Source organism: Oncorhynchus mykiss, chromosome 14 (genome assembly GCF_013265735.2).
Source record: "Oncorhynchus mykiss isolate Arlee chromosome 14, USDA_OmykA_1.1, whole genome shotgun sequence".
Taxonomy (NCBI): Eukaryota; Metazoa; Chordata; class Actinopteri; order Salmoniformes; family Salmonidae; genus Oncorhynchus; species Oncorhynchus mykiss.
In genome coordinates, this window is record NC_048578.1 from 34,680,884 (window position 1) to 34,694,953 (window position 14,070).

General features: G+C 43.7%; 1 protein-coding gene across 1 annotated transcript; it reads left to right on the forward strand.

Annotated features, from left to right (window-relative positions):
* Positions 1–761: 761 nt before the first annotated feature.
* slu7 (SLU7 homolog, splicing factor) lies at positions 762–8,312 on the forward strand. Its single transcript, XM_036943392.1, has 13 exons — positions 762–922; positions 1,198–1,384; positions 1,616–1,769; positions 1,946–2,026; positions 2,247–2,480; positions 2,720–2,884; positions 3,054–3,151; positions 4,084–4,151; positions 5,664–5,803; positions 6,516–6,677; positions 7,365–7,469; positions 7,589–7,786; positions 7,902–8,312. Exons 2-13 carry the CDS (start codon positions 1,221–1,223, stop codon positions 8,085–8,087), a joined length of 1,755 nt encoding a protein of 584 aa, XP_036799287.1. The 5' UTR covers positions 762–922; positions 1,198–1,220; the 3' UTR covers positions 8,088–8,312.
* The last annotated feature ends 5,758 nt before the right edge of the window (positions 8,313–14,070 follow it).

The following is a 14,070-nucleotide window of genomic DNA, read 5'->3' on the forward strand; positions in this document are numbered from 1 at the left end:
CGACCGTGGGCCTCTCTTTTTTTATTTTTTTTAAACGTTTTATTTTTAAACATTTTTTATTTTTTGTATTATTTTTTAGAAATAATAATAATAATAAATGTATTTTATTCATAATACAAAAATCAACTTACATTGCTACATTTTTATTTTACTAGGCAAGTCAGTTAAGAACAAATTCTTATTTTCAATGACGGCCTAGGAACAGTGGGTTCAGGGGCAGAACGACAGATACCTTGTCAGCTCGGTAACCTTTCGGTTACTAGTCCAACGCTCTAACCACTAGGCTACCCTGCCGCCCTACATCAAACATGTCTAGCAAACTAAACACAGGTATTAACAATGCTCAAGCATACAACAAATATAAATAAAATACAAAAAATAAACAATTGAAGTGCAATTATATTCACTCTGAAAATATCTTATTATAATGATTCATGAAGATGTTATTATTTTTGTTATTCACTAGGGTTAGTGTTTTAATAAGATAATTAAATTCAATCAGAAAAATTGGTAATTTTGGTATAGAATTTTGGAATTTTTGTTTGTGTATAAAGTATTTGGCAACAATAATTAAAAAATTAACAATAATTTCATAACATATTATATATTTTATGTTAAAATTATAGGCAGTGTTCATAATGGTAAACAAGTACTTTGCAAGATTTTCCCAAAATTCGGACACAGATTTACATTCAAAGAACAAGTGAGACAGATTCTCACCTTCTTTTTCACAGAAAACGCAGATATCATCAATAGCCACAAATTTGGAAATCATAGAATCTCTTTTCCTCTTCCGCTCTGCCAGTACATGACGTTACTTCCGGGTTTGTGAAATGGCGACGTTCATGTTGTAAACACAAGTCGAAAGCCACGATTCCAGTCTACGTCTCTAAACTTATCTAATTTTGGTGATCCTGTCAAGGTAAGCGAAACATGCATTTAATCAGAGTGAGTTGTATGGTCTATATTTTGTCAGACCAACGTCGCTTACTTGAATTATGCATAGGGATGCACCAAAGTTAGCTAACCAGCCTGCCAGCGTGTTGAAAACCTTTGTTTTTGTCAGTAACTTAAAGCCAGCTAGCTACACCATCAGCCACATACCCCTACAGAAATATGCAGCATTTTATGAAAGCCACGTATTCGTTTAATAGTAGCTAAGTGACTGATCCAGCTTTGTGTCGTGTGCACTCCCAGCCAGTGACCCCATCACCGTAATCATGCCGGAGGAAGAAGAGGCAGCGACGGCTGCGACCAGCGCCGATGGGGTGGTGGGTCTGGAAGAACCCAAGAAGATGACCAGAGAGGATTGGAGGAAGAAGAAGGAGTTAGAGGAGCAGAGAAAACTGGGAAATGCTCCTGCTGAGGTAGATGAAGAGGGAAAGTAAGTCAAATTAGCTGGACCAGTTCACATCAGAGTGGGGCAGGCAAACAGCCAGAATAATAATTCAATGCATGCAAGCAACCTGTGACAAGATGTGAAAATCCTCCATGTTTTCCAGTCCTTTGGGCTAGCTAGTCACACCATTCCGCACAGAAGAAACCAGTGGGCCCGTGGGTTCTCCTTTTGTGGAAGCATAGTGTGCTGACTAATTGTTCTTCCTCTTGTTTCCAGGGACATCAACCCTCACATTCCCCAGTACATCTCCTCAGTGCCCTGGTACATCGACCCCTCTAAGAGACCAACCTTAAAGCACCAGAGGCCTCAGGAGGAGAGGCAACAACAGTTCTCCTCCATCGAGGAGTGGTACAAGAGAGGGGTGCAAGAGGTGAGCAGATTCAGTGTTGTAATTCAGCTGTCTTCCATTGTAAAGCCTGAACTACAATAAATACTGTTGTGCATGTAACAATTAAAGCCACGAGCTGAGTTAAGGCATAATTCAGTTGTCTTCCTTTCTAAATATTTAAATGTATGCCTGATCCCTGACCCTGTATCTGTCTGCAGAAAGCCATCAGCACCAAGTTCAGGAAGGGAGCTTGTGATAACTGCGGTGCCATGACACACAAGAAGAAGGACTGCTTGGAGGTGCTTACCACATTTAGTTTTATTGTCTGCAACCCAAGTGGCATCCTATTGCCTTTATAAAAGTAGTGTACAAAATAGGGAATAGGGTGCTGTTTGGATGTAGCCAGAGTATTATGTGCTTGGTTTGGAATCAATGATGATGCTCCACATCGGATTAACTGACTATCTACCTATCCATATATCTATTCATTCATCCATCCCTACCCTTACCCCTTTTCAGCGGCCCAGAAAGGTGGGGGCAAAGTTCACAGGTAACGGCATGGCCCCCGACGAACACAGCCAGATCTCTCTGGATCTGGACTACGATGGGAAGAGGGACCGCTGGAACGGCTACGACCCTGAGGATCACATGCGTATTGTGGAGGAGTACGCCAAAGTAGACCAGGCCAAACAAACACTGAAATCTCAGAAACTCCATGAGGAGTTGGCTTCAGGGAAACTCACGGACCAAGCAGTAAGCCATCAGATTTTCTCACATAGCTGTGTTGAATACCACTGATTATTCTACACACTAAATATGTTGCTGAAGACTGCAAATACTGCATTAAATATTGGTCATTGGCACATTATTCAAAATGAAATAAAATGCATTTGGTTGGTTGGTTAATATCAGTCTAGTAGGTAAATGCATGCTATATGCTTGGCAGTTTTCTGGTGGTGTGTGTTTATCTACTCTCCTCTGTTTTCCTGTAGAGCTCCTCAAGAAAGTGGGATGATGGCGAACGCACACAGGAGCAAAACAGTGAGGATGAAGATGAAGATAAGTACGCTGATGACATCGACATGCCGGGACAGAACTTTGACTCCAAGAGACGAATCACAGTCAGAAACCTGCGTATCAGAGAAGATATCGCTAAGGTGAGGTCCAGTCATAACTGTTGAAGGTGTTTTGTGAGCCTCGCTACATTGGGCATCTCAATTTGTTCTTCCCCTCATCACCCGTAGAAGTTACACATTTGTAATTATGACAAGTTTTAATGAAGAAGTATTTGTGAACTTATGCGTTTGTGTACTTTGCGCCCCGTAGTACTTGAGAAATCTGGATCCAGACTCGGCTTACTACGACCCCAAGACTCGAGCCATGAGAGAGAACCCCTACCAGAACACTGGCATGGTTCCTGAAGAGTAGGTTACGGTTCCTTTAACTATAGTGCTGAGCGACTAACCAACATGTAGGTTATTTTATCAGTTTAAAAGAAATTGACAAAAGTTGGTTAAACTATTTGAATACCATTTAGTTATTTTGTGTGTTGAGGTCAATGTGATGATGACTTGGAATGAAATAATAAAGTCTTCAAATAAAATGTAATATACACAACAACTCTGGGGGCTCCTGAGTGGCGCAGGGGTCTAGAGGCGTCACTACAGCCCTGGTTTGATTCCAGGCTGTATCACAACCGGCCGTGTTTGGAAGTCCCATAGGGCGGCGCACAATTGGCCCAGCGTCATTTTGGGTTTGGCCGGAGTAGGCCGTCGTTGTAAATAAGAATTTGTTCTTAACTGACTTGCCGAGTTAATTAAGGTTTACTAAAATATTAAAGTTTTTTTTTTGTGAGTAAATGATGGTTAAATAAGTGATAAGCAGTAATGAGCAGTCAGTACCATCAGGGGACTTTATTATGTGTTGTTACAGCATTAAACCCACATAATGCATAGTGCATTTCATGTGAGAAATGAAAAGCCGGGATTGTTGTTTAATAATCGAAACCGAACCGACCTTAACAAGCACTAATCTCTCAGCGCTATTTAGCTCATGACCTCCCATGAGGAAAAACCCCTATTAGAACACTAGTATGGTGTCTGAACAAAGGGTCACTATTCCTTTAACTAACAGTCTGTCATGAATCTCTAATTCCATATCATGAGTCTTATGTTATGTTATGATTTTGTAATTACATGTTCAAAATCACTAAAGACGTGTCATGAACGCTGAAGTGAAAATGCTTATCTTTTCTTTCACTGTGTCTTTTTGGGATGTGTCTGAAGGAATGCTTTGTCCTCACTGAGAGATCTCCTAACTGTCTTCCCTAAATGTCTGTGTCGTGTTTATTTGGCAGTGTGGGGTTCGCAGGAGACAACTTTGTCCGTTACTCTGGAGACACCGTCACCATGGCACAGACACAGCGTGAGTCACACAGTCTCTCTTTCCTGCCAACAACCCAACGGGGTTTTCTCTCTGGGTTTCTAAACGCAGAGACCCAACATCGCAAGATGTCCGGGAACGCTTGCGAAGCGTACTCGGCAGACCAAGGGGGAAAATTCTTCCTAACTTGTTAATTTTCTCGATTTCTAAAGGCACAACATAGGCTTGAGCCAATGTCTTAAAGGGATACTTCCCGAATTTTGGCAACCTAGCCCTTTATCTACTTCCCCAGAGTCAGATGAACTTGTTGGTACCATTTGTTTTTTATTATCTGTGACCAGTATGAAGGAAGTCTAGAGGTAGTTTCGACAGCCAATGTTAACTAGCGTCATGCTAGCTGTTCCCGTAGACATCCAGTCATTGAGCTAACGCTAGTTAGCAACTTCAAACTGCACGTATAGACAAAAATGGTATCCGCACGTTCATCTGACTCTAGGGAAGTACCGGTAGATAAAGGGCTTCATTGCACAAATCCTGAATTATCCCTTTAAGTAACTGAACATGTTTTTAATCCCACCTCGTCAGTGACAAACTGACACATTTAAATTTTTTGTCAAAAATGAAGTTATATCGAGGTATTTCTATTGGACAACCAGCTTCTACATACACTATATATGCAAAAGTATGCGGACACCCCTTAAAACATGTGAATTCGTCTATTTCAGCCACACCCGTTGCTGACAGGTGTATAACATTCAGCACACAGCCAAGCAATCTCCATAGACAAACATTGACAATAGAATGGTTTTACTGAAGAGCCGTCAGAGGATGCCACATTTCCAACAAGTCAGTTCGTCAAATTTCTGCCCTGCTCGAGCTGCCCCGGTCAACTGTAAGTGCTGTTATTATGAAGTGGAAACGTCTAGGAGCAACAACGGCTCAGCCTTGAAGTGGTAGGCCACACGAGCTCACAGAACGGGACCGCAGAGTGCTGAAGCATGTAACACGTAAAAAATAGTCTGTCCTTGGTTGCAATACTTACTACTGAGTTCCAAACTGCCTCTGGAAGCAACGTCAGCACGAGAACTGTTCGTCGGGAGCTTCATGAAATGGGTTTCCATGGCCGAGTAACAGCACACAAGCCTAAGATCACCATGCGCAAGCCAAGCATCGAGTGGTGTAAAGCTCACCGACGTTGGACTCTGGAGCAGTGGAAATGCGTTCCAACATCTAGTGGAAAGCCTTCCCAGAAGAGTGGAGGCTATTATAGCAGCAAAGGGGGGGACCAACTCCATATGAATGCCAGTGATTTTGGAATGAGATGTTTCGACAAGCAGGTGTCCACATACTTTTGGTCATCCAGTGTATATTCATATTAAACCCTATTTGTTCATATTCTCCCAGGTGATTTCCCCACTTCTCATTTATTAGGCTCATAAAACGGTATCCTTAGAGAGAGCATCCTAATGCCAATATTCTTCATAGTTAGTCTAGCAAAGGGATTGTATTGAACTAAACATACTTCCTCTCATCTCGTCTCCTCCACCTCTCCAGTCTTTGCGTGGGAGGCCTATGATAAGGGCTCTGAGGTGCACCTCCAGGCCGACCCCACCAAGCTGGAGCTGCTGCACCAGTCCTTCAAGGTCAAGAAGGAGGATTTCAAGGACAAACAGAAGGAGACGATCCTGGATAAGGTACAGAATAAATACACTGCACTCCATCCTCACCAGCCTCATTTTCAATGAAGATAAACTGCATACAGAACGTTGTAAAGCCCCAAAAAGTGTCATCAATGTAATAAACATGATTTCAAGATTTCAAATCATACTGTCCATTTTTGAAACTAAGTACTCCTTTAACTGGGAAATGTACAAATATTGAATTTCAATTCCAAAGATTAAATGTTTTTACAATTCCAACTCAAACAGTCCAAACAAGTCTAATTCAATTCTATAACTTAAAGATAGTTGAAATTCAAATTGAATTCCAATGTAAATTATTCACTTTGAGTGAATTAAATTGGAATTTCAAATTAAATTGGAATTGACCCCAACCCTGTCATACATTAGTTAATGATATAACTGTTTCATTCTTGTTTGTTTGTTGATGGTCCCATTGAATAACTGTTACTCCTGTGTGTTCTGACTGTTACTCCTGTGTGTTTTGACTGTTACTCCTGTGTGTTCTGACTGTTACTCCTGTGTGTTCTGACTGTTACTCCTGTGTGTGTGTTTTGACTGTTACTCCTGTGTGTGTGTTCTGACTGTTACTCCTGTGTGTGTGTTCTGACTGTTACTCCTGTGTGTTCTGTTCTGACTGTTACTCCTGTGTGTTCTGTTCTGACTGTTACTCCTGTGTGTTCTGTTCTGACTGTTACTCCTGTGTGTTTCTGTGTGTGTGTCTCAGTACGGGGGTGAGGAGCACCTGGATGCCCCCCCCAGAGAGCTGTTGCTGGCCCAGACTGAGGACTACGTGGAGTACAGTCGACACGGTGCCGTGCTGAAGGGACAGGAGAAGGCCGTGGCACGCTCCAAATACGAAGAGGACGTACTCATTCAGAACCACGCGGTGAGGCGTCCAGAACCGACTAACCCCGTAGAGATGAGCACAGTCAGAACGGTCTCCGGTTAGACAGGAACCTTTTGGAGAGCAGCCCCCTCGTGGAGGAGCACAGTCAGAACGGTCTCCGGTTAGACAGGAACCTTTTGGAGAGCAGCCCCCTCGTGGAGGAACACAGTCAGAACGGTCTCCGGTTAGACAGGAACCTTTGGAGAGCAGCCCCCTCGTGGAGGAGCACAGTCAGAACGGTCTCCGGTTAGGCAGGAACCTTTTGGAGTGTTCTTGAACAGCCCCCTTGTGGAGTGGTGCTGGTGTTTTTAGAATGACTTTGTCAGACAATAACAATTGGAGTGTTTGAGAACTGTGCCGACTAAAAAAAACAGTTAAGGACAGTATTAAGGTGGCATCTATTCAGATGTGCATATGTAACAGTATAGCTTCCGCCCCTCTCCTCGCCCCGACCTGGGCTCGAACCAGGGACCCTCTGGACACATCAACAACTGACATCCACGAAGCATCGTTACCCATCGCTCCACAAAAGCCCACGGCCCTTACAGAGCAAAGGGGAACAACTACTTCAAGGTCTCAGAGCGAGTGACGTCGCCGATTTTGAAACGCTATTAGTGTGCACTACCGCTAACTAGCTAGCCATTTCACATCGGTTACACACACTTAACAGGGGTTTTTGCTTTGCAGTGTATCTGGGGGTCGTACTGGAGAGAAGGCTGCTGGGGCTTCAAGTGCTGCCACTCCATGGTCAAACAGAGCTACTGCACCGGAGAGGCTGGCATCAAAACTACGGTCAGTGTTCTACTAATCATCAGTCATGTTTGAGCCTTTGGGTCATGTGATTTCCGTAGTCTTTTTCAGTAGTTTTTTTTCCCCCGGATGAGATGATTGACAGGTATCTCCCCCTATAGAGCTCCTCGGCCTGTGTTCCGTTTGAGGAGGGACTTGAGCAGGAGGAAGAGGAGGAGCCTAAGACTCTACTGGAGATGCACAGGGAGAAGCTTAAAGATAAGAAGAAGAAGAAGAAGAAGCAGAAGAAGAAAAAGCACGGCTCAGACAGCAGCGACTCTGAGGAAGATGAGGAGAAGAAGAAACAGAAACTGAACAAGGTGAACTTTGACTTCATTGCTTTGATGTACATGTCAGTTCCCTTTGCCTATGTGTACACCTACCTGACTATATCTCACCCCCCTACCTCCCCCTCTCATCCCCCTCTCTCCCCAGGCCCTGGCTGCAGAGGACATGCGTCTGAAGCAGGTAGAGGAGATGATGAAAGTGGATGAGAGGAAGAGGAAGTACAACAGCTTGCAGGAGATCAAGGAGCCCACAGAGGAGGAGATGGAGGCCTTCAGGATGAAACGCTCCAGGGAAGACGACCCCATGGCCAACTTCCTGGAGCTGGGGCAGTGATGAGAGGGATAGTGACAACCCCATACTCTACGCTCGCCCCTACCTACAGTATACCATCTCCTCCCACCCCTGTGCCCCTTCTCCTCCCACCCCTGTACCCTCTCCTATACCCCTACCCCCTGTACCCCTCTCCTCCTACCTCTACCCCTACCCTCTCCTATACCCCTCTCCTCATTCCTCTACCCTCGCCTGTACCCCTACCCTCTCCTCCTACCTCTACCCTATCCTCTCCTATACCCCTACCCTCTCCTCCTACCTCTACCCCATACCCTCTCCTCATTCCTCTACCCTCGCCTGTACCCCTACCCTCTCCTCCTACCTCTACCCTATCCTCTCCTATACCCCTACCCTCTCCTCCTACCTCTACCCTATCCTCTCCTCATTCCTCTACCCTCGCCTGTACCCCTACCCTCTCCTCCTACCTCTACCCCTACCCTCTCCTCCTACCTCTACCCCTACCCTCTCCTCCTATCACACTCTGGAACCCAACCTCCTGTTCTTTGCTTAATGTTCTTACTCTTCAAGATCATGGTTGTCTTTTTATTATTAAGTCTATCAATGTGGTAGAATGTTATTTTCTTTCATATTTGTACCTTTAGAATGCATTGTGAACTTTCAGACGACCGTTTATCCAATAAAAAGCATGACTTCCCTTGGTTCTCTTTTACGGGCATGAAACACTAGCACAGGATGCCGCGCGGTTGAAACACAGTTTCCCATTCATTTCAATGGAAGGAACGCGGAGAGGGCGGTGCGAAGGTGGCGAAAAAGATACAACTTTTACCAACTTTGTGAAAATCACCAGCGGCGACCGCTAGGCGATGACCAATCATAGCGAGTGATTCCCATGATGAATTTGAAGCTGTGCCTCCCAAGGCTGGAGACTTTCTTCAGGGAAGATGGCTGACAAAAATACTAGGATGGAAGCAAATGTAAGTGATTATAAGGTCATAACAAATCATGCAAAAAATGTACAGTTGATAAGAATATGTTAATGTAGAGACAAACGATTATGCATATTTTTTAATCATGAAGTTAATTTACGAAAATCGCGATTTAGCAAGCTAGCTGACTAGCTAACATTAGCTGGCCTGCTTTATGGGTGTTGTGACATGAGTATGAAATTGTAATTCTGGTTGTTTTAATGTTTTAGGGACTCTTGAAACAACCAGCAAACCAGGCTGTCGTCTTGTAAAACAGTGGATGTAAATAATCTAGCTAGCTAAACGATTTACTGCAAATTGAATGTACAATTTTGTAAGCTTGCTTTGTTGAAATTTGCCATGCAATGCAGATAGATGAAATAATGTAGCTACAGTCGTGGCCAAAAGTTTTGAGAATGACACAAATATTAATTTCCACAAAGTTTGCTGCTTCAGTGTTTTTATATATTTGTCAGATGTTACTATGGAATACTGAAGTATAATTACAAGCATTTCACAAGGGTCAACGGCTTTTATTGACAATTACATGAAGTTGATGCAAAGAGTCAATATTTGCGGTGTTGACCCTTCTTTGTCAAGACCTCTGCAATCCACCCTGGCATGATGTCAATTAACTTCTGGGCCACATCCTGACTGATGGCAGCCCATTCTTGCATAATCAATGCTTGGAGTTGGTCAGAATTTGTGGGTTTTTGTTTGTCCACCCGCCTCTTGAGGATTGACCACAAGTTCTCAATGGGATTAAGGTCTGGGGAGTTTCCTGACCATGGACCCAAAATATCTATGTTTTGTTCCCCAAGCCACTTAGTTATCACTTTTGCCTTATGGCAAGGTGCTCCATCATGCTGGAAAAGGCATTGTTCGTCACCAAACTGTTCCTGTATGGTTGGGAGAAGTTCCTCTCGGAGGATGTGTTGGTACCATTCTTTATTCGTGGCTGTGTTCTTGGGCAAAATTGTGAGTGAGCCCACTCCCTTGGCTGAGAAGCAACCCCACACATGAATGGTCTCAGGATGCTTTACTGTTGGCATGACACAGGACTGATGGTAGCGCTCAACTTGTCTTCTCCGGACAAGCGTTTTTCCGAATGCCCCAAACAATTGGAAAGGGGATTCATCAGAGAAAATGACTTTACCCCAGTCCTCAGCTGTCCAATCCCTGTACCTTTTGCAGAATATCAGTCTGTCCCTGATGTTTTTCCTGGAGAGAAGTGGCTTCTTTGCTGCCCTCCTTGACACCAGGCCATCCTCCAAAAGTCTTTGCCTCACTGTGCATTCAGATGCACTCAGACCTGCCTGCTGCCATTCCTGAGCAAGCTCTGTACTGGTGGTGCCCCGATCCTGCAGCTGAATCAACTTTAGGAGACGGTCCTGGCACTTGCTGGACTTTCTTGGGCGCCCTAAAGCCTTCTTCACAACAATTGAACCGCTCTCCTTGAAGTTCTTGGTGATCTGATAAATGGTTGATTTAGGTGCAATCTTACTGGTATCAATATCCTTGCCTGTGAAGCCCTTTTTGTGCAAAGCAATGACAACGGCACGCATTTCCTTGCAGGTAACCATGGTTGACAGGAAGAACAATGATTCCAAGCACCACCCTCCTTTTGAAGCTTCCAGTCTGTTATTCGAACTCAATCAGCATGACAAAGTGATCTCCAGCCTTGTCCTCGTCAACACTCACACCTGTGTTAACGAGAGAATCACTGACATGATGTCAGCTGGTCCTTTTGTGGCAGGGCTGAAATGCAATGGAAATATTTTGGTGGCAAAGAGGGACTTTGAAATTAATTGCAGGTCATCTGATCACTCTTCATAACATTCTGGAGTATATGCAAATTGTCATCATACAAACTGAGGCAGCAGACTTCGTGAAAATGAATGTGTCATTCTCAAAACCTTTGGCCACGACTGTATGTTCTTGCTTATTGTGCAGTGGAGGATAAAAATACCTGTATGCCCACGGATGTGTAGCTAGCTATCTAGCCAATCTGTGTAATGGACCCAAATGTTTGGTATACATAGTAGTTCAGAACCTAGCAATGAACCTCAGCTATCATAGCCAGTTGTATCAACTTCAAAACAGCCTGAATGACATTAATGAAGCCTATGGATTGAGTAGAATATAATGTAACTGTGCCAAGGATGCAAATTGTATATACATGTAGTTATTACCATGCATGAGATCCCCACATTGTAGCCTGTACATTTAATATATTCACTGATCATGTACTCTACCGTGGCAAATAAAAGTGAAGTTAAGGTATGAAAGACTGAGATTATTTTTCAGTCATATCCAATACCAGGAGTATCACATTCCAGTCTTTGTATGATGCTGTGTCTGCATGTATTTATTACAATTATACACTTCAACAGTGTATGTCAACCATTGATGTTCCACATTTTAACTATGCATTAGACTAGAAACATGATTTAACTACTTAAAAGCTGATTTGAAAATCTCATATGGAAATATAATTGAAGACAGCACACTGCACTTCCTATGCATCATGTAAATACTCTAAAACTGGTTCATCTCAATATCTAATGCCCTTCATCTGCATTGATCTGATCAACAGGATAGGTGTAGTATTAAATCAAATGAGAGACTTCATTTCAACCAGTAGAGAATGTAAAACGCTTTATTGAAAGTTCATTATCCAAGGGTTATAAATACATAATACATGCATTACAAATATAAGCTGTACTTCAATGCACATCTGTTGTGCATTATAAAAACAGGAAGAAATGTGGCGAGAGAGGTGTCAAAGACAAAGGGAAAGAGGTATGAACTTAGGAGCAGGGAAGACAGCATATGACTACTGAACCAATGCAACTCAAATATTTTCTCAGTTCATCACAATGACATAATAGTGTCTCTAGTCAGCCTGAAGGTTATCTTAACCGTGGGTGAGGTGGTGATGATGGGACTTGGGGTTGGCATCCTCTCTCACATCAAAACATATCTGCAGACGAGAGACAGACGGAGAGAGAGAGAGAGCATGTTTAAGCCTTGTTTTTATTTTTTTATTCTAACATTGTTAGTCATCATAATCATCAGGAGGTGAAATGCAAAACTGACCTTGGATCATTAACTCTGGGACGACTGCATCTCTATCTATATTTCAATGTAAAGCATCTCTTTAATAATACTTCCTGTTGACCCGACCAAGTGACCTCTCACCTCTGATCATGCTGTGCCCTCTATGTAGCCAGTCCTAACGCCTCAGGGTTTCACCGACACTGCTGATATAACCCTAGAGGATTTAGGGAGAAGAGGGGAGAGGGATGAAGTGAAGGGGAGAGAATTATTGAGAAGATCAGGTAGTTAAAGAGACAGTGTTCAATCTGCGTGTGGCCTCACCTTGTGTCCACACCACACTAAGTGGCTACAGAGTACTTTATGCTGAAAAACATGAACGGAAACACGAGGACAAACAATATAGTGTAGTTATAAAAATAATGAAGTGTCTTACTATTCTCCATGGTTGGCCCTCTTGCCTAGTCTTGGAAGGTGGAAGGAGCCACAGTTATACACCTGAGCCTGCTTACTGCACAACACAATGCATCAATCAGATTGATACATGAGTGTGTAGGTGTGGTTTATAGGGTTTCTAATTGTTCTACATTTTTTCAATATGGGGGATTTAAAATAGCCTGTTTTGTTTTTGTACAGACATCACACCCTTACCTAAACAGCACCCTCACCTGAGAAGTAGAAATCAAAGGGAGAGAAACTGGGAATTGAATAACTGCAGTTGACAGCTACGTAAAGGGAAGAATACTCTTATTGCAATGTGAATGACTCTTAAAAAGAGCCTTTGGTTGTGCATAGTGTAGTCTACGGTGTTACCAGGGAACAGCACCTTCTTTGAAGAAGTAGAAGGTGAAGATCTCCTGCACAACGATTGCCTCTTGCTACGTTGTTGGACCCCATTCTTGAAACATCCTGCAGAGCAGCAGACTGATTTTTCATTCACTTAGCTAGCTATCTATACAGTATGTGGAGTTTGCTAGATTGTTAGCTAGCCAACTAGCTAGCACATTTAGCAGCTCATTTGAGTTAGCCTGCACTGTAGGTAGTTAGATAATAATACATTGTTTAAAAAAATATTTTCTAAATGTATTAACTTACTTGAATAGGTTCTCCCAGCCATGTGGGCCAAACAGGGCAGCAAGGTTTGTTTGTCACCAGAACATTTTAGAGGATATTACTACTGAAATATGTACCAATTTAATAACCAGACCTTCATACAAACTTGCTATGCTGAATTGTTGACACAATCGAACATGCTGCTATATGCTGCAATATGCTGCCAGCACGCCCACCAGCGAGTCACAATGGGCGGCCTGAGCGGCACGCGGCAAATTACTGCCATCTAGTGTACATTCACTGTTAGTGACAATTGGGGGAATAAATGCACTGCAGACAAAATAGTTGTTCCAAAAATACTTAGCTTGGTCCATGTCTGGTATGGGTTTGTGCTTGTCTCATCAGTGGAACCTGAAACAGGACGGGGGAGAGAGACAACAGGACGTGGGAGAGAGACAACAGGACAGGGAGAGAGACGACAGGATGTGGGAGAGAGACAACAGGACGTGGGAGAGAGACAACAGGACGTGGGAGAGAGACAACAGGACAGGGGGAGAGACACCAGGACAGGAGGAGAGAGACACCAGGACAAGGGGGAGAGAGACACCAGGACGTGGGAGAGAGACACCAGGACAGGGGGGAGAGACAACAGGACAGGGGGGAGAGACAATTGGACATGGGAGAGAGACAACAGGACATGGGAGAGAGACAACAGGACAGGGAGAGAGACAACAGGGCATGGGAGAGAGACAACAGGACAGGGAGAGAGACAACAGGATGTGGGAGAGAGACAACAGGACAGGGAGAGAGACAACAGGACAGGGGGGAGAGACAACTGGACATGGGAGAGAGACAACAGGACAGGGAGAGAGACAACAGGACATGGGAGAGAGACAACAGGACAGGGAGAGAGACAACAGGACATGGGAGAGAGACAACAGGACAGGGAG